The 25,336-nt window shown below is 42.6% G+C and overlaps 2 protein-coding genes across 3 annotated transcripts in view; one reads left to right on the forward strand and one right to left on the reverse strand.

Annotated features, from left to right (window-relative positions):
• TNNI3 (troponin I3, cardiac type) overlaps positions 1–10,678 on the forward strand; it is a 20,230-nt gene extending 9,552 nt beyond the window's left edge. Inside the window, exons 4-9 of one of the 2 annotated variants that reach the window (XM_007441930.3) lie at positions 501–542; positions 998–1,129; positions 1,926–2,015; positions 5,771–5,947; positions 7,917–8,026; positions 9,134–10,678. In XM_007441930.3, coding sequence (XP_007441992.2) covers positions 501–542; positions 998–1,129; positions 1,926–2,015; positions 5,771–5,947; positions 7,917–8,018 — 543 coding nt within the window. In that variant the 3' untranslated portion in view covers positions 8,019–8,026; positions 9,134–10,678. The remainder of the gene's footprint in view (positions 1–500; positions 543–997; positions 1,130–1,925; positions 2,016–5,770; positions 5,948–7,916; positions 8,027–9,133) is intronic. The other variant, XM_088142724.1, reaches the window with a different exon arrangement.
• On the reverse strand, positions 10,178–15,777 carry FGF21 (fibroblast growth factor 21). Its single transcript, XM_007441931.3, has 3 exons — positions 15,273–15,777; positions 14,726–14,829; positions 10,178–13,170 (listed from the first exon to the last, which is right to left on the reverse strand). The coding sequence occupies exons 1-3, from the start codon at positions 15,514–15,516 to the stop codon at positions 12,871–12,873; spliced, it is 648 nt and encodes a 215-aa protein (XP_007441993.1). The 5' UTR covers positions 15,517–15,777; the 3' UTR covers positions 10,178–12,870.
• Positions 15,778–25,336: the final 9,559 nt, after the last annotated feature.

A 25,336-nucleotide genomic window follows, 5' to 3' on the forward strand; every position in this document is an offset into this window, starting at 1 on the left:
GTGGCCTTTCCCAAATGCTCTCTAGTGAGAGATCTAGGCACAGTTCATTTAGACTGATCCAGTCTATTACTCATTTAGGAACAAATGAAACCCATTCGACAAAACAGATAATGTTTATATTTTATTTTATATCTCTCCTTTCCTGTAAATGACTGGGGTTCTTCTTTTGGAAATCTGTCATTTCATTTTACTGTTTGTACTTACCAGGCTTAAAGCAAGTCAACTGAATCTGTTTCTCTCCTTTCCTATTAAACTGCTTCCATTGCTATATCTATGGCAGTGTTTCTCAACCTTAGCAGCTTGAAGATGTGTGGACTTCAACCCCATGCTGGCTGGGGAATTCTGGGAGTTGAAGTCCACACATCTTCAAGTTGCCAAGGTTGAGAAACACTGATCTAGGGGAAATGGTTATCACTGTAACTTTAGGAAGTTCAACTGACCACTGTCCTCCCCATGTATTAAATATATCTCTCAACCTCTCTTCTTTTGTTCCACCACAGATAAAATGCAAGATAACAGCTTCTCGGAAATTGCAACTCAAGGTGATGTGGGAAAAGTGGTCTTCTGGGTATTGGAACAGTTAGAAAAGCACACAGGAACTAAACATCTGTGAGGGCACATCTGGCAAGTTTCTAGAAGACTGGAAGGAGAAAGGTAGCATATAGACCCTGGTGGAAAAGCGGGACAGTAGATCAGATTCCAAGAGATGAGAAAACACACACACACACACACACTAGATGCAAATACTTGGTAGAAAGGCACATTTGACAAAATGGACTTGCCACACCTGAGTGCCCTCCAGATGTGTGAAATTCAACTCCCAGAATTCTTAGCTTGGCATGACCACCGTTGATCATTCTAGGAGTCAGCCCATACTTCTGGAGACTGCCTGGGCAGGGAAAACCTAGCTTAAGCCATGGTATATTCGTCAGGTTGAAGGAATGCAAGCAAGATATAAGTCCAGCTCATTGACCTGAACGACTGTCTTTTCACCCAGTCACTGATGCTTCAGATGGCTAAGAAGGAAATGGAAAAGGAAGAAGAAGAGCGGGCCCAGGAGAAGGATCGATTTCTCTCGGAGCACTGCAACCCCTTAGAACTGGCAGGACTCGGCCACGCAGAATTGCAGGTCAGCATAGGGTAGGGGAGAATGATTGAAGGAGAGAGGAGGCTGGCCAAGTTGGAGAAGATTCACTTCTTGGCTTTGGTGAGGTCAGCCTTCCCCAAACTGGTGCTCTCCAGATGTGTTGGACTTCCCATGAAAAGTCTGTAGTTTGAGGAAAGATGAAGACAGATGCCAGATGAAAGGAAAACTCTAAAGTGTGTCTTTGATCCTCAGGGTAAACCGTCCTGGACGTTGGCCTAGGTTAGGGAAGGTGGCAAGTTCTTTGAGGGCAGCACTGTGCATTTGCTATACAACTTGCTTTGGACCAGCAGCTCTCAAGCAAGAGTGGACATTCCATCACCTGCAAAACAATCAAAATTCCATATACTTTGAGAGACAACATTACTTTAGAAGAACCCACCCAGTTACAATTCTGTTGTATGCTTTTGTTCAAAATTAGCCTTCTTCAACCTGGTGCCCTCCAGGTACTTGGAGATGGGATTTGTAAGACAACACATCTGGAAGGGGAAGACTATTCTAAGAGATGTCCTAGCTTTGAGAAAAATATATAATTGCGTGTATTAACGGATTCTAAATCTTCAGCCTATCTGCAAAAGTGTTTTGAAATTATTGTCGTCTTCTTTCTCCAGCTGAACCATTCTGATTCAAGTGGTTATTTTCTTAAAAAAATAGTTGTGTGGCTCATCCCTTAGTAGTCTTGCAAATGCACTTTGCACTTGTTCAGGAATACCTGTTCTTTATTAGCCTTGAATCTGATCTTTGATTTGCCTTTTAAATTATACTATCTTATTTGCTATAGGAGCTATGTCGGCAGCTCCATGTACAAATTGACAAAGTTGATGAGGAGCGTTATGACACGGAGGCCCGGGTCAATAAGAACATCAATGAGGTGAGCTTCTGCACATGGGGCTTGGGTGGGAGCTGGGCTACAATTGCCTTTTACTCTCAAGGGCAGCAGATCCTGTTCATATAAGATAGAAACGTGCCGAGGTTGGGAATGTGAATCCTGTTCATAGAACAGAAAGGGAAAGAGAACTAAGTGTATTTCAGATGAAGGATTTAGTCAGTGCCATTTGGTATTTTAATTACAGTAATAGGGAAATGCAAAACACAGCCTTGTCTCTGTCTCCCAGCTTAAAAAGAATCACAGAGGGCTGTTGAGTAAATCAAACCAGGAAAAGTTGGAATGTACTGTATGCTACTCTGATGTCCTTGCAGGAAGGGTGGATTTTAAAAACAACCACAACACACCCAACACACTATGTCTGCAGAGTGCAGAAAAGGAGTAAGAAATAATAAGCAAAAGAAACATGTGGCATGAGATAAGAACAATGAAAGGGAGTATAGATAAATCTAGTCTGCATCAGCAACATTCACTATACCTCTCCATATTGTTCTATCCTTGGAAAGCATTCTAGTGTCTTCAGCCATGTCCATCTGCTGCTTTACATTTTGCCTTTTGTTTTCACACTTTTCACCTCTCCATTTTTGAGGATCTCATCAACTCCGTTCAGTCATGGCTTTCTCAGTCTTCTCTTTCTTCCCACCCATTCACTATTCTTTCATTTATTTGTTTTGCAGTCCAATCCTCATTCATTCCCTCTACGTAACCAAACCACCTCAGTGTACTTTTTAAATACTGATTATTCACTTTTCCATTCAATCCACATTTGTTCAGGCTCAGCCCATCTACTTCTAGTCTTGTTTCTTTCACTTCTTTTCTCCCATGTTCATTTTTTCCCAAGATCCACTCTTGATATTACCAAGAGTCTGCCCCACCTTCAGAACCTCTTGTTATTCTTGTTTCTTTCACTAATTTTCTCACTATTTTTTTCTGAGATCTTCTTCTAAGCAGATGGTCACCAAGCAGTCACCATTCTCATTCATTCTTGGGTCTTTAAATGCCCCAGTCACTTTTTCTGTAACTCTCTTGTTGCATTCTCACCCACCCATTCATATCATCTGGAATTCAGAATAATTTTTTCCCTGGGTGCAGTTATCACCAACCTATAGATTCCTATTGTCAGATGCACCTACAATAGCCCAGATGACACCAGTGCATACTTGATTACATAAGCTTTAGCTCTTGCATGCATCATTGAACTTACATCTTCGGAGTCCTTGGTGCTCTTTGAGCTGGGTTGTTTGCTTGCAGACACTTCATTACCCAACTAGGTAACATCATCAGCACTAGTGACTGTGGGATTTGCTCCCTGTTTATATACAGTAGCTTGCCTACCAGTGTTGGTGGGGGTGTGGTTTTCTCCTTGGTAGTTCCATGATTAGGGTATTGTTCTGTGCTTGATTGTTTGTCTGCTTGATTGTTCGTCTCCTTGGTGGTTCCTTGATTAGGGTATTGTTTTCTGGTTGATTGTTTGCCTGGTGTTAATTCCTGCTTATCTGGGTATTGGCTGCTGGCAAGGTTGTGTTTTGGTCTTTTTGTTTCCCTTAGCTTTTTTTTATTGTCTTTTGAATGGTGTATAAATGTGGTTTATCTCTATGTATCTATGGATGGTTGATTTGTCGAATGCCCCTCCAACACTGGTAGGCAAGCTACTGTATATAAACAGGGAGCATACCCCACACTCACTAGCACTGATAATGTTACCTAGTTGGGTAATGAAACGTCTGCAAGCAAACCACCAAGCTCAGAGAGCATCACAGTTGAACCACTCCACAGTTCAACCCTGAGCTACAGATATTCTCTTCTGTTGCAACATACATCTTCATTTCCCTTCATGTGTCCATCAATTCACTTCCACACAATCAGACCACCTTGATTCAGCTCTATTAGATCCTTCTCCTTTCTTTTAGTTTCACAAACACAGCATAGCCACTTTTCTTTCTTCCATTGCATTCATTCATTCGAGCTCTTTACCTTTTATTTCTCTTATGTTCCAAATCTCAGTTTTCCATAAGCCATAGTCATCAATATATGGGCCCATCCTGGCCTTGGTCAATCAAATCTAATGCTTTTTAGTCAGATAAAGAGTAGACTAAGTTTTCAGTTGCAGCACTCCCTGCTAACCATAAAGACAGTAGCAGCATTCATCAAGCACAATGAAAACCCAGTTTCATCCCTTCCCAAGTATGCTCGTACTATTTTATGTAAGCTAGCATTTCTAATCTACAGACCAGTTTTTCTCAACCTCAGCAAGTTTAAGACGTGTGGACTTCAATTCCCAGAATTCCCCAGCCAGCATGCTGGCTGGGGAATTCTGGGAGTTGAAGTCCACACGTCTTAAACTCACTGAGGTTGAGATACACTGCTATAGACTGTCTTGCAAACCAAAATACTGTTGCCCACATCCCACAACTCAGAGCAACATGCAATGTATTGATACACACTCAGTATCCTGACTGGAAAAGTCTAAATGATAGATGGGATAAAATAACTTTTTAAATGAATAATTATTTCGACTTTATAGTCATGGGATACTAAGAAGAGCCACTAGGTAGCAGTGCTGGATCAGTTTTAACCATAGCATCTTCGATAAGAGCAGACGGAGAGCAGAATTGGTTGGCTAATTTCAGGTCTACCCTAGTCCCTACGTGAAGGGTATTGTCTTTTAAAGAGGAGTGGGAAAGGGGTGATCTGCTGTTCTGTGTTTGGCATTCAGTCTTGCGTTCAGCCCATTGCTTTAGCAATTCCTTCCCTAATTTGTTGCCCTCCAGACATATTGGATGTTGTGAGTTGTAATCCAATTTCATCATGCTTTTCCATACCAGCCCATTTTCAGAATCACAACTCAGAAAGTGATGGAACATTTATTTCCTTCCTTGTTCCCATGATGTTCCCTTTATCTCATCTCCAGCTCACAAGTAAGACAACCTTGTCATTCACTGTACTGCTATCGACCTTTCCCCACTACCAAGTAATAGTGTTATCTACCCATCCTTGAACAGATGGTATGAAATTTGCTATCCCCTTTCCTGAACTTTGTCATGTTGCTCCTGTTTCCTCTGTTGCTCCTGTTTCCAGGCCCTGCAAGTCATCTGACATCCCTCCAAGATAATGGGTGACAAAACCAGTAAATTTTCCCCATCTTGAGGATGCCTTGGGACAATATCAGAATAAAGAAAAATATTACTTGAAGACGTACACAGCCAAGGAAATTTAAGCTGGATTCACTAATGGGTTGGGGATGAGATGAAGGCAACATCATGAGGACCCAGCAGGCCAAAGATCTTGTTAGGGCAGTGTTTTTCAGACTTGGCAACTTTAAGATGTGTGGACTTCAACTCCCACAATTCCCCAACATGCTGGATGGGGAATTCTGAGAGTTGAACTCCACACCTAAAAGTTGCTGATGAGAAACATTGATTTTTAGTTTCAGAATGTCCTTTATTTAAGACCGTTCGTGAGAAAGTTTGAGGAAACCTGGAAGGACTGCAACATTCCACTATTAACTGAAGTTTTCTTCCTATAATCTGGCTTTCCCCAGCTGATTACCTTTCAAATATGTTGAAACCACAGTTCCCAGAATTCCCAGTCACCGTCACTCTGGGTATTATTGTTGTCCGTACATCTGGAGAGCATCCAGTTGGGGAAAGTTGTGAACTGAATTTGGTGCCAGGCTGCTTCCCTCGGTATCTCCTGCTGCTCGGTTTCAAATGTTAACAGGCTGTCCATTCTGGCTCCAGATCGAGGATTTGAACCAGAAGATTTTTGACCTGCGAGGCAAATTTAAGCGCCCTGCTCTTCGCCGGGTGCGTCTCTCAGCTGATGCCATGATGCAGGCCTTGCTTGGGTCTAAGCACAAGGTCTCCATGGATCTGCGGGCCAACCTCAAACAGGTCAAGAAGGATGACACAGAGAAGGTGAGGCTGGAAGGATCAGCAGGCAGCAGCAAGAGGGAGGGAGGGGACAGATGGTGGCCACAGGGTCATCCAGCTCCTCAGTTTAGGAAAAGAGCGGGCAACCTTTTTTAGCTTGAGGCTATGCTTAGACTTTGAGGGACAACACGGTGGCCTGATGATCCCAGAGGGGGCATGGCTGAAATTTTGGCTCATTTTTTTGCATTTTGAGGTTGGGTTGAGGGAGGGTTAATGGACGAAGAGTCATTTCAACTCTTAGACTCACCCCCAAAAGATCAGAGTTGGTCCATTTGGAGAGTTTAAAGGATGAATATATTTTGTCCTTCAATGCCCTTAAACTTCTTCTGTGGAGGCTCTGCAGACCGTCATAAATGGGGTGCTACAGCCCCTTGTGGCCTCCAAAGTTTGCCCATCCCTGGTTGAGAATCGTTGTGGAGTGGCTGAAGTTCTGAGATGACCAAACTGCCAGAACTTTGCAGGCTTGCTTGCTTGGTTATTTACTCACAGCCTGACTGATCACTCGGTGGTGATGAGTAACTTCCAGGCATACGACGACTTCCCATCAGTGATGTTGTACACAGAAGCCCCAGATTCAGTCCTTGGCATCTTGGGCTACATGTTACCATCAGATGTCTGCCCACGTCACTGGGGAGCTGCTTCCAATCAGAGTGATATGAGGCTAGATGGACAAATGATCTGATCCTGTAAAAATCTAGGCATAACATGAAAGAAGCCTGCAGTAACTTTTTAATTTTTTTACCCATAGATAGCAATCTTAAAGTGCACTTTGGAGGACAAAAGTAGCTTTAGATGTCCAGTGAGCTCTTTATCCAATTCCTGGTTTTCATAAAAAGTTCAGTGCTACTTCCATAGCTGCAGGAGTGTCCACAGGGAGGGGGTCAAAAAAGTCAAGATGGCAGCCACAATGCAATCAAAGCCTTTTTTTATATGCATCGGGACCACCATCTTGACTTTTTTGATCCCTTCCTGGCAGACACCCTTGCAAAGCTTTTTTTCCAGGACCCTGCTTGCAAGGATATACAGGGACATGTATACAGTCTACCTGGGGAAAGGGAAATAGCTGGGCTGATTCTGAATTTTAAGAAACCTCTGCCATCCAAGAATGCGTGTAGCAGCACCTCTCCTTTCCTCAGCCTGATTAGTTATCCAACCAAGATTGCAGCTTAGAGAATGTAGAATTTTTTTTTTAACCCTCTCTCATAACAACAGGGATTCCAGGAATTATCCAGAGAAGTGAATGTTGCAAAATTCAGGAAAATCTAAATACATCACTGGGCACAAGTGATGTTTCCAAATTTATGGGTAGAGAAATTGGATAGATGGTTTCTCCAGGGGAAGGATAAATTTCTCAACAGCAAGATCCCTCCTTAGCAGCGATAGAAATTGATTGATTGATTGATTGATTTATCAAATTTATATAGCTGTCCTTCTCACCAAAGTGACTCAAATAAAAAGACAAATATAAAAACAACAGAAAAAATATTAAAAAATATTTTAAAACACATTAATAAATACCATAAAAAACCAAAAATAGAAACCATAGGGGAAGGGAGAATAAAAAGGACCCCCTCAACAATGGAGCCATCGAAGCAGGTCTCCGGTTTCCTGGGAGCCCCAGGCCTGATCACATAACCAGGTCTTGAGGGCCTTTTGGAATAGCAAAAGGGAAACCGGGGTTCTGTGGCCCAGGAGTCAAGGTGCTGGACTAGGAACAGGGAGATCCAGGTTCTAGTCCATCCTCCGCCATAGCCTCTCTGGGGGACTATGGACCAGTCACTGTCTCAACCTATCATACAGGGTTGTTGTTGTGGGGAAGAATATGAGGTAGGAGAGTTATGTAAGCTGCTTTGAGCTCAAATAAATAAAAAATAAATGAGCTAACATGACACGGGTCACACTTCTCACAAAGCCTGGGGCTCCACTGATTTCTTGACCCTTGGTCTCCCCCCAGGAGAATCGGGAGGTAGGTGACTGGCGGAAGAATATCGATGCTCTGAGTGGCATGGAAGGGCGCAAGAAAAAATTTGAGACCTCTGTCGCCGGGCAAGCCTGAGGCATCAGGTGAGAGAAATTCCTTCAGGGATGTATGCATTGACATAGAGGGGCTGTTTGCACATTTGTGTGAAGGGGTGGATGCGGTGGGTGGTCAAATCCAAGAGTAGCAGCGCTCTTCAGGGATTGCATCTGGAAAAAGATGCCAGTGGAGGCCTACTCCCTCCTAAGTGTTCATTTGTTTAAAAGATTTATATGGCCACTCATCTTGTCGTACACAACTCAAAAGCAATAAAAACAACGCAACCAAAAAAAAAATCAAGAAAAACCAGGCTCCCTATCCATCAACGATGCCCATTCATTTCTACAATCTCCCGGTTCCAACCTTACTACCTTACCTGGGACAAAAGTCAGCTCTTCATAGCTTTCCACAAGGTTGAAAGGGGGGGGGGGGCTGCCAGATCTCAAGGGGAAGGGTGTTCTACAGGGCAGGGGCTGCTATGGAAACGGCACACTTCCTAGGTCCCGCTAGGTGGCAACATTTGAGGGAAGGGACCTGGAGCAGGCCCACTCTGTCCAGTCTAGTGGAACCAGCAGATACCCTAAAGGAAGAGGTGGTCCACCAATAACCTGCCTTGTAGGGCTTTAAAGGTGATAACTAGCACCTTGAATTGCACCCAGAAAGAAACTGGGAACCATGCAAGCTCTGCAACAATGGTGCAACATAGGCAAACTGAGGGGCGCCCAATATTGTGCGAGCTGCCACAGTCTGGACCAGTTAACTTCCGAGTGGTCTTCAAGGGCAGCCCCATGTAAAGCACATTGCAGTAGTCCAACCAGGAAGTGACCAAGGTGTGAGTGACCATGTTCTAGGCTGTTCTAGGCTAGCCTTCCAAAATTCAGAGTCCACCACATAGGTTGGCTATGACGCTTAAAATTCCCATCCAATTTTCCCGCAATAGTCCGACAGTGCTTATATTTCCCATCTCCTTTTGCTGCATTAGTCCCATTTGGCATCATAGTCCTAAATCTGGAGGACACCAGATTTAGAAAAGTGTTTTTCGGTGGGTGATGAGAGGTTGCAGACGCTTGCAAACCAGGGCATGGGTGTTCAGAATGATTTTCTGAACTTTCTCCTGTCTTCTTTTTTTTCTTTTTTCTTTTTCCTTTTTTCAGATGGGGTTTCCTGTGTGGTCTCTGATCTGTAGTTGCTATAGATCCCTGCCGAATCCTCATCCTTTGAATGCGTTCAGTGTTGGGACAAAAAGTGTGCCTTGGAGTTTTGTTCTGCATCCTACAACTTTCCTTTCTCTTGCTTTGGGGAGCATCCTAGCTCTGACCACCACCATAAGAATGATACATTTAAAATTTGAAGTATGTGTGTTTGTATGGATAGTGGAAGGAGTGGGCTGGGGGCCAGCAAGGCTGAGTGGGCTTTAGAAATGCTGCAGAAGATACGCTTTGGACCTTGAATTTGCTTCTCTGTTACTCATTAGAGCAGCCCAATTTTTTTCAGGCTTTCCCACAAACGGGAAAAATAAAGTAGCTGCTGCTTTGAAAGTTGCATTAAGTATAGATTCCTTAAAGCAGGAGCGCCTTTATTTTTTAAAATTCCTGCTGAAATCTGAAACGTGTTGGGCCGCACAGTAGAGCTATTTTAATGAAGAGCAGAGAGATGCAGCGCTCACCTCAGCAACAACATTTCCAAATCATTTTTGAAGCCTGCGTGCCTCTAATAGTGGGATGATCATATCTAGACTGCAACGGTGGCCACCAGATGGCTGCCAGGAGTTGAAGCTTTGGGGATCTCCTTGCTGCAACCTTCTGGTCAACTGGATTGTTACAGGTCAGTGAGTGTATAGCGAGCCTCCTGATACAAACGATTGGCTTAGCACATGCATACATACCCCCTTGTCCTTTTTTAAGGGGTGCCTTTTACAGCTGGTATATGGATGAAGAGAAACTGCAATCAAAGAGCTCTCTTCGTTGCAGATTCAGATATGCCTTGAGATGGTAGAACTTTCTCTTGATCCAGCAGATGGCTGGAGGACTGTCAGAGCCTCCTTTGCAGGCAGGGCATCCACAGGAGGGGTCAAGAAGGCCACGATGGGGGCTGCAGCCGTGCAATTGCAGCCCACCCCTTTTTTATGCACAGTCACAACCGCCATCTTGACTTTTTGACCATCCCCTGAAGATGCCCCTGTCTGGATGCATGCTTAGTTCACCCTTACGTGGAAGCCCTGAGATTTCTGATGCCACGGAAGGAAGAAAAAAAAAAGCTTTGCAATCCAATTAGCTTTTGTAGCTACAGTAGTTACACTAAGGGGTGTTTTAGAAACAACAACATTTTGCACAGTATTCCAGTAAGGATGTTCATTGTCCGTCAGAAAGTTGCACATTTTATTGGCAAATGCAAGGCCACCACAGTTCATCTCGAGTGCACTTTCCCCCTCAGTGCAAAAATTAGGGCGGTTCACGCCTGCTTTTTGCTTCCCGATTCTGATCACTTTCAAAGCCAGCTTGGAAATTCCAGCCAGTTTATCCTGGGATAACCAGCAATGAACTCATCTGAACCCTTGATCCCTTTGTAACAGCAATAGGCGACTTTTTGTCTAACGTGGCTCCAGGGCACTTCCCTTGGCACGTGCCAGCTTCCTGTACCACCCGGGTTTTGGGATTGTTTGAATTAAGGTAAATTAAAAACTAGTATTTTGCAACATACTGCACCAGCTTCCAGCCTCATTTTTATCTACAAAAATACTGCTTGCCCCCCCCCATGGACAGTACAAATGGTGGTTACTCTAAGCTCAATCTTGGTTTGGAAAGGTGCCCCCCAAGACAGAACCAGGGTTAGACACTGGATTAGGAGCAGGAAGACTCAGGTTGAAGTCCACCCTCAGCCCTCAATGGATGACTTTGAGCCAGTCATTCTCTTTCAGCCCAACCTACCTCCCAAGGTTGTTGTTGTGAGGGAAAAGGAGAGGAGGGAGCACTATATATGCCATCTTGAGCTTCTGAAGGAACAGTGGGATAGAAAATCCAGCAAATAAATAAATAAATAAATAAAAGATTGAAGTGAGCTGGGAATGAGGGGGGGCTGGGAGGAAGCCATTTTGTGAAAGCACCCACAATCTATAGTCAACATTCCTCTAGCTCACACCTGACATACAAGTTCTGAGGCTACAATGAGTTGGAGGAGGATCAAACTGTGCAGTGAAATGATGGTCTTCTGACATTAGACAGGTGTCATATCTTGCCCCAAAGTCATTGAAAGGAATATCGAATTGCTGGAATTCAATTCTGATTAATGACTTGTGGGTAACCCCCAAATAGTAGGAACCCTGCCTGGGAGGGGTGTCCACAGGGAGGGAGGGGGTAAGAAAAGTCAAGATGGTGGCTATGATGGCACGATGGAAGCCCCACCCCTTTTGAACACATCTGACATGCAAAAAGGGGTGGGGCTTCTGTCGCACCATCGTGGATGCCTGACTTTTTTGCCCTCCCTGCCAACGCCCCCAATTGTTTTTTCTCATTAGCTTTTGATGCCCAATGAAAACATTTCTGAGACCGAGTTTATTTGCCATCAATTATTTCTTTTTTTAAAAACTTTTATTTGTATTCACATTGAAAACACATCGTTCACACTTCAGCCCACTGATGATTTAACACTGGTCACTATTAAAGCACAAGGAAACCAGGTATTTTTTAAAAAATACAAGAAACAGAAAGAGAATACAGACATTTGCAAATTTATGTCAAGTCAATGAATTGTCAATACTGTAACACGTTTGACCAGAAACAGCTGCTGCTGAAAAACACAGCAGCGGCTCAGCCTTTTAATGAAAATGCTGAAGTATAGCTTATAAATAAAAATATATACATGATCAATATGGGTGACTTTTACTTTATATTTCCTAATTAGAGTTCTCTAGTTTACCTTTTCTGATGGCTTACAGGCACAGTGCAAGCCTTAAAAAAAAAAAAAGAAGGCCAAAAATGGGGTGATGCTCAAAAGGGGTTTTTTGGCAACCACCCAGTCTCTTCTGATTCATAAACCTCACTCCGGGGGTGTCTGTGGGGGTCAAAAAAGTCAAGATGGCAGTGTGATTGAAGGCCTGCCTCTTTTTTACATGCAGGGTGGGGCGGGGCTTTGGTTGCAGCCCCAGACCCCCCCCCCCTTTGGTTGCAGCCCCAATACCTTCCATTGCCATGGCTCACAGATTCATTTCTGCAGAAACATTCCTTGGAAAGGAAAATACAGAAGGGGTAGGTAAACAGATATCAGGCATAAAATCATGACGATATCTGCAGTACAGATTTAAACTTCAGTTGTCATGTCCTCTCCAGAAAGGGAAATAAATATGCAGGCAGAAAATATACATACATAGACAGTTGTATATAAATAACAATATATAAATATGATTTGCGCGCAAAAGATTTTCACGTTATGCCTTCCCTTTCTGTATTATACCTTCCCTTATCGATCTAGCTTTCTTCAATAAATAAACCTGACATATAATAAATAAGTTACTTAAATAGTTGGATAAATAGAAATAAAACCTTGGATATTACAAAAAAGCCAGCAAGATTAACAAAGGGAAATTGAAAAGTTGAAATGATTCCTAATCAGACAGAACAGGAATTCTGTGTCTGCTTTGGGATTCGGGAGTCCCAGATAGGCTTCAGTCAATTGCAACCATCTAGAATCATAAAATCATAGGTTTGGAAGGGACCTTGGAGGTCTTTTACTCCAACCCCCAGTCTATTACATCTTCCTGTTCCTTTGCCCTCATCTGTCTTCCTCATATTTATTCTTCATATTAATGCAATAAAGACACAGATGGCCAAGCTCAGGAAAAATCCTGCTGAACATCTGACATTGTGCCCAGCCCCAGCCCATACATGGTCCTGCTCTATCGGAAGGCATAACTTGGGCTCCGTAAGCCCTGGTTTTGACCCATCATGTTGAAGGGATCAGCCGACTCAATGTTACGTTCCTGTTCAAAGGATTCGTAGTCCATGCTCATGGGTTCAAGAGGGAACTCGTTATCTAAAGGTAAGAACTGGGAGAAAGGGGGCAGCTGACGGTTCTGTCCCAAATTCCCTATCATGCTGAGGCTGACGGGAAGGTTGTAGGCCTCTGAATAGTACATGTTATAGCCATCTCGAAGAACCATCTCATGGAAGTTGCAGGCCTCTTCTGAGTAAGATAGCTGCCAAGGGAAGAGATCATTTGGATTATGTCTTCAAGAATGCAGAACTGGGGGCTTCATTGTGCTTTGTAGACAGCCAGGAATAAAGAAGCAAGGACAACAACTGAATGTGATTTCATCTACCTTTGATGGTGCTGTGCCGACATTAAATTAATTGCTATTTTGTTCACATAATTGCTTCCTATGTATTAAATTCTCTTCTGTCACATTAAAAAATACCATTGAGTAGCAATCGTTAGAGGGCCACATCAAGATTTTGGGTGGGCCATATGTAGCCAAGAGATTGTACAACAATTATCTGTGCAAATTGAGCATAGAATCAACTTGTTGTAGAATCATACCAGGTTGGAAAGGTTGATGGAAGTTATTTCATCCGATCTCCTGCCATCTCCTTCATTACATTCTACCCTGTAGCTTCAGTTACCCATCTAATCCCTACTGTTGCATTTCAAGCAAAGGAAAGACTGTAATCTCCTTGGGTAATCAGTTTCACCATCAAACAGTTCTTATCACCAAGAACTTTCTCTTAGCATCTAGTCAAACCTAGCTGTGTACAATTTTCACCTACTGGATTAATACGGAGAAATTCAAGGTCATATACTCCGTAGTTAATTCAGCCTTAGGTGCATTGCCCTACCTAACCTAAGCATTCAAGCTACAGTACACCAAAGTACAAGTTGATTCCAGCTAAATATATAGTATTTTCATTGCTGAGTAATTATATCAATAGTAAATGTAGCATTGCATGGTCAACAAATCTGCACTCTACAACTCAAGATCAGAATTTGGCTTGAAGTCTGCAGTGTTAACGTGTTTAGTAAAAAAAGATGGATTGTACTTGCAAACTGCGTTATTCATCCCCATCATTTTCATAAACACAATGATTCAAAATAAGCAACGTTTATTCAAATTGTTTTTCTCCCTTCGCAAAGGATTTCTGTTTTACTGGCATAGTAATTAAATGTTTTACTCAAAAACACGCTGCCCTTGTAATACATGCTTTTGCCCTACACTATTCTTAATTCTAGAGATTTATAGGGAGCTGCAAAAATAAATGCTGCTATGATTTTAAAAAGAACAAGAAGACAGATAGCTTCTTGGGGAATCTCACATTTCAGTTTGTCCCTAAAAAATGTAGGCATTCAGATTTCTGAATATATCCGCTAATCCATTAAGTCCCATCAGGAACAAGAAGATTAAAATGATCCAGTCTGGAAGAATGGTTTGCTTCTGATTTTAATAAAATCTTATCACATATTATTTTTGGTATGTAAGATTTTTTGGGGCGTAAATTTAATGTGTGAATGAGAACAATTCAGCTATCTCTGGAAATACATTTACCTGCATCAGAGAAGACATAACTGGTGTTTGAGTGTTCTCTTAATGGCAGACTCAAGATTGTTGCCATATAATGTGTGAAATGACCCCAAAGAATGCATATTTTGGAGATGGGTGAACTCATGATCAGATAGGTGGATCTTTCCATTTATAACTTTTTCTCACCCCATAGATCCTATGCTCTAAACACAGAGATAACACATGTAATTATACTTACTGAGCCATACAGACGTCCATCAGATTGCATACAAAGAAATCTAGAGGTCTTCTTAGCCAATATGCAAATGATTCCCAACTTCACTGCTTTGATTTCCATCAAACCTGGGGGTTGGGGGAAAACAATAGAAAATAGCTAGTAAAGGAGGAGAACTATTTAGTATGGTTCTAAATCTAATAGCCTTCAACCTCTTCAGATCCATTAGTAGTCTTGATTTGTAACATCTGTAGAATGGTACATAATCTGTGGGAGGCAACCAGAGCTCCTCCTACCATTCCCATTTCTCACCCCTGCTTGCTTTACTCTGAGTTTAATGTGACCATATGCAAAGGAGGACAAGGCCAATGCTTGTTTTATAGAAGAGATTTTTCCAGATAACACATATGTAAGAAGCTACATGTTCTGAAATGTCCTCTTCTGAAAAATCATATTTCATTCTCTAGTACCTGATTCTTCCCCAAAGAACCCAGGTGACTGTGCCCCAATTCCACTTATACCTCCAGAAAAACTCACTTGGATTAAACTCAAGGGTTTCCCAAATACTCACTGAAGGGGTTCTGGTATCTGGAGCCACGCACTGTGCCATCTGAAAAGATCTCCAGGTGGAGGTGTGTCTGTTCATTTGCCGTGTAGAGATGGCAAAGCCGAACTTGGCCATGAAACCGATACAGAGGGTTGGAATTTGGCAGTGGGGAGGCAACAATCTTGGGTGCCAACGCAGCCCACAAAATCAGGTTGATGGGAAGCAGGAAATAACAGTTGCATTGGAGAAGGACTGAAATGGACAGCATGGCTCAAGGATGGCTGATCCAGGTAAGATGTAAGCTGGGATGGCAAAGATAGTATCACTGCCAGAAGAAATCCAAGGGTGAACTCAAGGTTCAAGTTCTTTGCTTATTGGTCTCACCCAGGAATGATGCCCAGAATTCACAAAGGAATGAGTCCAGGACTTCTGAAAGCAGTTATTCTTGGGATGGGATTTGGGGAGGTTAGTAAAATTCCAGTCACCAATCAATGGGAATAGTCAAAATAAGGGCAAAGGAAAACGTCTTCCCTTTTCCTCTGCCTCATGCCAAGTTTGCTCCAAAACGGCAGGCACACCAATATATATACACACACGCATGTGCTCTCTATAGCAGAGGTAAACGACCTTCCCCTTGACGTTGGCCCTGCCCACAAACTTTCCTCCAACCATCTACATTTCCCCACACACTCACTGGGCTCCCCGAGTGTGAGTCACGGGGTGCCTATTGCTCCTCCTGCCCCTAACGTGGGGTCACGAGGATGCCAAAGTCTAAATATTATCATTCAACAGCTGCTTTCAAGCTACCGACAGGAAAGAGTGATGTAACTTAGGGAATTCAAGACTGAGAAAGAGATGGGCAGGGGGAGGGGGAGAGAAGAAAGGGGAGGGAGATGGTGGAAAGGCTACGATTGCCTCAGCATCCTGGAACTGCTCAGCAACTTGTCCAACCTGTCCTGTATATCCATTAATCTTTCTGAATTTTTGTATCTCTTTACCATTTATGCACTGGACTCAAGCAATTGTCTGCTCTACGTGCAGCCATACACCCGTGCTCATTCTCTGTGTAACTCTCATAGCCCCTATCCTGAAGGAACAGATCACCAGCTTCATATGCCAAAGACCCCTGATTCAGTTCCTGAACATCCAGAGGCTGACCAGAGCACAAATCCTGCTGCAAACACTGGGAAGCCATTGTCAGTTATTGTAGACAGTGGTAGGTAGGTCAGAATCTACTGGTAGATCTCAAGTTGTTGATCAGTTAGGTGTTCTGACACTTAGGCTGTGTCCCCACTTGAAGCTAACCATGCTACAAAGAGATCCTGACAAATCTTTTATCTGTTGCATCCCCGTGACGTTGCCTTCATCTTGTTCTCAGCCTCTGAGTGAGACAACTTAAGCCATCCTTAACTATATCATTGTTAGAATGGTATTCCCACTGTTTATTTGGACACTGAGAGGGGCAGCCTCCAAGTACAGCACAGGTAGTCCTTGCTTAATGACCACAATAGGGACCGGAAAGTTTGTCATTAAGTGGGGTGGTTGTTAAGTGAGGCATCACATGACTGCACCCGAATTTACATTTTTTGCAGCAGTCATTAAGTGAATCATGTGGCTCCCCATTGATTTTGCTTGCCAGAAGCCAGCTAGGAAGGTCCCAAATGGCGATCACATGACCCCAGAATGTTGCAACTGTCATAAGTGCAAGCTGGTTGCCAAGCGCCCAGATCATGATCACGTGGCTACAGGGGTGCTGCGACAGTTGTAAGTGTGAGGACCACTCATAAGTAGCTTTTTTGGTGCAGTTGTAACTTTGAATGGTCGCTAAACAAATATTTGTTAAGTGAGGACTACCTGTATACCATTTAGATTTAATGCTAGCTCAAAGTAAGCGCCTAAACTAGGCTTCAATGTAAGCACAGAAGAGGAGCTAAGTGGAGTCCACCATGGCATTCTGTCTTTAAAACTTTAAATGGCTCAGAGTCTGGGTATCTAGATCAATGTTTCTCAACCTCAGCAACTTTAAGCTGTGTGGACTTCAATTCCCAGAATTCCCCTAGCCAGCAAGTCTGGCTAGGGAAATTCTGAGAGTTGAAGTCCACACAGCTTAAAGTTGTCGAGGTTGAGAAACACTGATCTAGAGACTGCTTTTCCCAAATAGATTTTTCCCACCTGATCTGGACAGCTATCAAGCTCCTACAAGCTCCTATTATTTCTGTTCTATGTGTTATTACTATTTATAACCCAACTACAATCTATTTGGACTGAAGTAGTAGAAACAATGCAAAAATAAATAAATCTGCACATTGCCTACAGCAACAACACAAAAACATAACAGAAAAAGAACTGAGCAACAGTCATAAGGAAAGATTGATCCTCTAAACCAGTGTTGTCCAAACTTGGCCACTTTAAGATAAGTGGACTTCAACTCCCAGAATTCTTGCCCAGTTTGGACAACACTGCTCTAAACTTTTCTAAAGTTTTCCCTATTTGAGGAATCATCCTATTTTGCTGGGTGTTTTTTTTTATTTTTATTTTATTAACTTCATCAATTCATTTGTGTGCACATGTGTGTTCTACCTGAAACTAGAGTCTGTCTTCTGCTGTGATGCAAGTATATGTATTTAAAATAATTATATTTAAAAAATAATAATAAAGAGACTGCTTGATTCATTGGGACTATTTGGTTTTTCAACAAGTTACTTATTTCATATTGCAGTCTTACTGTTAATTCATTGCTCTGCATGCATGCTGGCTGGGGAATTCTGGGAGTTGAAGTCGACACATCTTAAAGTTGCCAAGATTGAGAAACATTGGTTTAGAGCATAGAGTAGAAAGAAAATACTGAACACGTAGAAGTCCTTGAGTAGAAAGATTTGCCTAACGGCTACAGCTAGGAGATTTGATTACTTGAATCTTTACTACCAAAAGGAAAAAGTCAAATGATGCTGGACAAGCGCCTGGAGGCTCTGAGGGTCTGGATGGGGAGGAACTGACTTTGGCTAAACCCTGGCAAGGTGGGGTGGTTTTTGGTTTTCATCCCCCAGGCGCTGGAGATTTGTCATCTTTGACTCTGGACGGGGTCACACTTCCTCAGACTGAGCTGGTGTGCAATTTGGACATCTTCCTGGACTCATGGCGCCTGCTCAATGAGCAGGTAGCAGCCGTAACTAGGGGGGCCTTTGCACAGATCCGTCTTGTGCGCCAATTGTGCCCTTTCCTGGACTGGTAGGCCTTGCTCACAGTCACTCACACCTTAGTCACTTCCTGTTTGGATTACTGCAATGCGCTTTACACGGGGCTGCCCTTGAAGACCCCTCAGAAGCTACAACTAGTCCAGAATGCAGTGATGCACACAATATTGGGTGTTCCTAGGTTCGCCTACATTACACCTCTGTTGTGCAAGCTGTACTGGCTCCCAGTTTCCTGAGTGCAATTCAACATGCTGGTTATCACCTTTAAAGCCCTACATGGCATGGGACCTGGTTTGTGGGACTACCTCTCCCTAAGAGTATCTGCCTGTCCCACCAGATCAGGTAGGGCAGGAATGCTCCAGATCCCTTCCCTGAAATCCTGCCACCTAATGGGACCTCAGAAGTGGGCATTTTCCATGGCTGCTCCTACCTTGTGAAGCACCCTCCCCACAGTGATTTGGCAGGCTCTCACCCTTTTAGCCTTTCAGAAGACCATCAAGACCCGGCTTTTTACCCAGGTGCTGGGATAGAATAGAATAAATGGAATGGAATGCGAATATTTGGAGCTGGCCCCTGGGCATCCCAAGGGGATGATTAAGGCACTGGGCTTTTGTTTTATGCTTTTATGGTCTTATGGTTATGATTTATAGTTATTTGTGAGCCACCAGAGTTGTTCAAGATAGGCAAATCTTTTCAATAAATACAATAAATCAATAGCTCAGTTTTGCAAATTGGCTAGTGCCTAAGGGCTAAGATTAGTGAATTGTTACAGAAATAAGGTCTACTCTTCCAGGATCCTTTGGTACAATCTCACAAATACCCAGATGAAGTACACCTGCTATTTCTGCATAATGTCTCACATCCATATTGATCCATTTTTCCTGATTGGTCTCTTGTAAGCCATAGTAATTCTGGGGTTTGGGATGAAGTGGGTGGTAGGTGGCATGAAGATTGATTTATTTTGCGCTCACTGCAATTGCAGATGTTTCTCAGTTGGTGGTCCTGAAAATATCTAAGGTTGAGACAAAGAAGATGAGATGGGCAATGCCTTCATCAAACACTGGCATGATTGCTCTGCTTTCCCCCACCCCTTAAATACCTCCCAGCACATTTACAAGATGAGGTGGGTAGAGTATCAGGCAGATACAGAGGTTAGGAGTCTGGACCAAGACTGGGGAGATTCACCTTCAGGTTCCAACTTGGGTGTGAAGTGATGGGTGATCTTGAGTCAATCCCGCTCCCGCCACACCAAACTGAGCTGGCTCCAACTTTGTTTGGGACTGTAGTTCCCAGAATCCCCATGGGGATTTTTAGAATCCTAGCCCCAAACCATGTGGAGGTGCCAGGCAGGGGAAGGATGCTGTCAAATATCTTTTTGAGAAATGGAGGGACAGGATGGAGAGGGAAATGCCTTGAACTTTTTGGAGAAAATGTGAACTTAAAAATCTAATTAAGAGTTAACTCTTCTTTGTGCTATATGGAAAGACAGCATAACCACCCTTTCTAACATGCATGATATGGAGAGAAGCTACTGAACATTAAGTATTAAATCTTGCTTTGTAAGAAACTTCTAATAATCATATTGGCCCACACATACATAGATACTGTAGATAATGAATCCATTAAGGCTGTTTATTATCCTGAAATGCTATAAATTCAAAAAGTAATAGAGCAATCCATTTTTTTACAAAATAGTTTTTGTATTTTGGGTTTTCCCAAGCACATATATTTTGTTTTATTAGAACTACTAAAAACTACACTTTTTAAACAATACATGTCCAGATGGGATCAACTGGGAAAGGCAAGGCTTTTCTTCCAGTATTAAGAAGTAAGTTATTACTATATTAATACTGCCTTTAAAATAATTTCTCTTCCCTTCTATTCACCAACTACATGAGTAGCTTTCATCCCAGCCACACTGTGGACTGATTCATGCTTCATGATAAGCCACAATGTGGTTGTTTCTGTTTTGCCTTAGTATGTTTGTAAACCCAGTCACTGAAATTTGTAAACCATGATTTATGGCTTAGCTTGGTATGGAAACCGATCCAATTATGCCTTGTTCAATAATGATTAACCAAAATGTGTGAACCCAGTCTGTGTGTCTTAAACTGGTGTGGCCTTCCAAGAGAGTCCTAGAAGAGCGGTCAAAGTTGGCAGGGGAGGAAGAAATATCAAGTATATTCGCTTCTTCTTGTTTTCTTTCTTTTTTTCAGCTCCACGGTGATGGCCAACCTGCACCCACTATACAAAAAACAAAACATAACAAATAAACAAACCCTTAGCTTAGAACTGTCTTTTGAGTATCAGATTTGAATTCAATATCCTTCCAATTCCTACCCCTTTCAGATACTGATCTCTAAATATCACCAGTATAATTTAGGACAGTACAGGAGAAAGGACAGTATAATTTAGGACAGTGATAGGAGAAAGATTCACTGTGCTGTCACTATTATGAAACCATTGGAAACCAGAAATCCTGGCTAATTTCCTGCAAACCACATGGAAATCTCTCAATAGATCCAGAATGATTTTTTTTTTCCTTTTTCCATCCCTGCCTTCAGTTAACCAGGTGACTACATTTAATGTATTTGTTTTATTTTAAGGCACCAACAGGGCCTGGTCTAGATCAGGACCATGGGAACATGCTTCTAACAAAACACACACACACCTGTCCGCACACTTCACATCACCTATCGACCCAGAGAAAAGTTGAAAATAAATAATCTTTTCTTCATAAAGGGTGGAATCAAAATAAGACCTTCTCAAAATGATGATGGCCAGTTTTGGACAATGTGTTTAAAGGATTCGAGGCTTTTCCCCACTGCTGAGCTGAAGTGGTCTCCAACCAGCCTTTAGTCCAGTGTTTCTCAACCCTGGCAACTTTAAGATACGTGGACTTCAACTTCCAGCATTCCCCAGCCAGCCATGCTGGCTGTGGAAATCTGGGAGTTGAAGTCCACATATCTTAACATTGCTAAGGTTGAGAAACACTGCTTTAGTCGATAGAAGACTATGTCAACATGGAATTTGCTGTCTTCTGCTCTCTGTTTCCTTTCACTGATGGTCACCTGCCTTTTCTGCAAGGTAAGGAGTGACAGAGCAAAACCAGCTTCATGTAACTTGATGCTACCTTTGGAGAGTGTTGTAATAATGACAGTTTTGTCATAATAAGGCCTTTGGATGGTGGCAGAGCTAAATTCAGCTTAAACCTGCCTTATTTGTGATTTCTGGGAATGAGATGAAGGCACAATTCATCATTTGCAGGATCCTCAGAAACAATAAGTTATTTTTCTCAGAACTAGCAGAATAATCCAGTCTCCAGACTCCACTGAACTTTTAAAGATCTCTAGATTGCTAGCATAAGAAAAATATTTTCATAAAAATAAACATTCTTTATTTATGTGCAGAATCTTTGGCCTACTTTTGCTGTGTGTTTTCTTCAAATAAACAAAAGTTTTCTTAAGAAATACTGTATAGCTACTCCAATGAGCTTATGCAAGCTGGTAAGTGTAGTGGAAACACAGTAGCAAAGGCCTGAAACAATTTCATTGGTAGGCTTGACATTTCTTAGGAACTAGCAAAGATTTAGTCCTGTGTCTACAATGAGCAAGTGTTACTAAATCTGTAAAAGGATGGATGGATGGATGGATGGATGGATGGATGGATGGATGGATGGATGGATAATGCACAAAACAGGAAGGAGAAAGAAGAAAATGCAGTTCTTTCTAACGTTTATTTCTAATTCTCTGTTACACATCCGTAATAAAAAAGGCGGAAGGGTCAAGGAAATGAATCAGGACTGGCCCCTCTGGAGATCCCTGTTCTGCTACTGGCATGATGCCAGCAAATGGTGCTGTCCTTATTTACAGTGTACAGGGTGTGTTAAGGGCAGGGATTGGTGAATTCTCCGGGTTCTGTTTTCCTCCCCTCCTATTGCCAGCCAGTGGGAAAACATCCACCAATCACTGATGAGAGGTGGGACTGAGAAAGGGGCAAGTTTTTACAAATGGCTAGATCAGTGGGCTTAGCCATCTATTAAAGCTTGCTCTAGCTAGCTTGGTGTAGCGGTTAAGACGCCAGGCTAGAAACCGGGAGACTGTGAGTTCTAGTCCTGCCTTAGGCACAAAGCCAGCTGGGTGACCTTGGGCCAGACAGTCTCTATTAGCCCTAGGAAGGAGGCAAGGCCAAATCACTTCCAAATTCTTGCTAAGAAAACTGCAGGGACTTGTCTAGGCAATTGCCAGGAGTCAACATTGATGTGAAGGCATGCACACACAAACACACACACACACACACACACACTAGTTTGCCATGAGTATTTCATATAGATGCTTCAAAGGGAGCCTAACTATCAGCTCTTCTGGAACACTGCTGTGAGAAAAATTATTCATTTTTATCACACTGCTAAGCTAGTGCCCAAAAGGTCTCCTGTTTGAATACACCACTTCAAAACACTTGTGCCAAACCAGAGCTGATTATAGGGCTCCTTTGGGGCTACAGGAGGGCTGCTCCATCCCTTGGGGTGATGCATTTGTGTTTTTATATTTCCATTATTAAGTCACAGTAGGCAGGAGGCAGGTAGGAGCGGTTGCGTGGGCACTGAAGCATTTCTTCCTGCAATGCTCAGAAAGTGGAATTTACACAAGAGTGGCACCTGATACAATATTATCCAGGAATGCTACTCCCAGCAGCCAAGTTAGCCTTTTATAACATTTCCAAGAAATAATTTAGCAAAAGATCTGTGGCATTTAATTCATCTTTCTATAAGAATCATAACTTGGGAAGTTGGGAGATATTTATACTTTTCTTATGGGGGGAGAGACAGGTGCTTCCGTTCCTTGAGAAATGTGGCTATTTCATGATAACCCAAAAGAAAACGATGAGAGAAAGCCAGTCATTGGATATTGGTACAAAAATCTGCTGGCCATGAGTGGCTTAGATTCTCCTTAAAAGGCAAGTAATGTTAGTATCATCCTTTTTTGCCTACCCTGCATTAGATCTTCATTGACTTCACTGCCTCCATCCACGCATGGATGGGAGATGGTTTGCATGGGGGAATCTATAGGATACATGGGCAACCTATGGGTCATGAGCCACATATGGCTGACCCCCAGCATTCCTTTGGTGCTGCCACAGTCCTCTAGAGTGGAGTGGACCAAAGATTTTCTCCTGATTCTTTTTATGCATTTTTCTTCTCTCTCTCTCTCTCTCTCTCTCTCTCTCTCTCTCTCTCTCTCTCTCTCTCTTTTCCATTTTGGACAATAAGGGAGGTGGCTAAGGTTTTTACAGAAGCACCCATTTTGTGCCATAAAACTCCCCCAAATCCAGGCTGTCATGGTGATGTTGCAATGACACCAGCTTTATCTTCAGGGAACCCCCAAGCTGAAAGTGCAACTCCCAAATACAAGAAAGCTGTCCATCCTTGCTTGTTCTCTAGACCAGTGTTTCTCAACCTTGGCAACTTGCAGATATGTGGACTTCAGCTCCCAGAATTCCCCAGCCAGCACTGCTCTAGATAAAGCTGAACCTGAACAAAGCCCGGCTGCTCCGGTCAGCATGGCTAATGGTGAGCAATGCAAATCATTTTAGTTCCCCAATTCCTGAAGGGCCACAGGTTCCCCATCTCTGTTGTAAGCTGTGCCAAATTAGACTGCCACTAAGCAATGGGAAACTGATGCCTTCTTAAATATTCTGAGAGCTATGCTGCCTGTGATATCCAAAGTCCCCTTAACAACCTATACAGGTAGTCCTCACTTAATGACCATTTGTTTAGCAACCATTCGAAGTTACAACAGTGCTGAACAAAAGGACTTACAACCAGTCCTCCCACTTACAACCATTGCAGCACCCCCATGATCACATGATCACAATCTGGGCACTTGGCAACCAGCTCACACTTACGATGGTTGCAGCATCCTGGGGTCACATGATCACTATTTGTGAACCTCCCAGCCAGCTTCTGGCAAGCAAAATCAATGGGGAACCACATGATTCACTTAATGGCCATGGTGATTCACTTAATGACCACTGCAAAAAAGGTTATAAAATCGGATGTGACTCGCTTAACAACCGCCCCACTTAACAACAAATTTCCTCATCCCTACTGTAGTCATTAAGTGAGGACTACCTGTATTTGAAAAGGTAATTCTGAGCTTCCTTACAGCATAGAAATGGTATCTTTCAGAGAGGGCAGAAGTTGCAAGCCTGTTATGCTCTTATCAAAGCGTCCCATTGATCTCAATAGGACATGCTTCTGAGCAAACATCAAAGAGCTGTATGCTGTTAGAAAGTTAATGATAAACCTCTTCTTTCACTTTCTCCCAGTAACCGCTTTCTGTACAGGAATCACATGCACATTGCTCGATACTTAGTCAGTTTCTGTTTTCTACTTAGGGTGGTGATGGAGGTTTTACATTACTTTTTTGTTTTTTGTTTTTTCTTGTTTCATCTTTCTTTATTGTGAAATTGGCTGTACAGTATTGCAATTCAGAAGAAGCAAAAAAAAAAAAGAGGAAATGAGTAAGAGGACAGTAAAAACAAAATTGGCACACAGGAGCTAACAAAGACGTATAAGGATGTTATGTTGCTTCCAGATGACGATGTAATTGTCCGATTATTCTACCTCATTCATCCTTCACTGTCTTCCATCTGTAATTCTCCCTTATCTTCTGACAACATCTTCCATCTTTTCACTTTCCAAAGATAATTTGTTAAGGAAGTTGAGAGAGAGAGAGAAAGAGAGAGAGAAGATGAGCTACACACAGTAGTCCTCTTACAAGCAATCTTCTATATGGATCACTTGGTTGAAAAGAAGAATGAATGAAGAATGACAGTTTCACCTTAAATGCTTACTGTAGAAAGCAGCATTTGTGAATATAACAGGGTGCTAAA

Source organism: Python bivittatus, unplaced genomic scaffold (assembly GCF_059951505.1).
Source record: "Python bivittatus isolate LINGU-HERP-01145 unplaced genomic scaffold, Pbiv_v1 ctg000440_np1212, whole genome shotgun sequence".
NCBI classification, from domain to species: Eukaryota; Metazoa; Chordata; class Lepidosauria; order Squamata; family Pythonidae; genus Python; species Python bivittatus.

What these genes read in the sequence shown, in the direction of transcription:
- FGF21 (XM_007441931.3), bottom strand. Translation starts at nt 15,516, where the DNA reads ATGCTGTCCATTTCAGTCCTTCTCCAATGCAACTGTTATTTCCTGCTT. An exon ending in CAGATACCAGAACCCCTTCA is followed by an intron (nt 14,830 to 15,272) that starts GTGAGTATTTGG and finishes CCCAACCCCCAG; the next exon opens with GTTTGATGGAAATCAAAGCA. An exon ending in ATGGACGTCTGTATGGCTCA is followed by an intron (nt 13,171 to 14,725) that starts GTAAGTATAATT and finishes TTCCCTTGGCAG; the next exon opens with CTATCTTACTCAGAAGAGGC.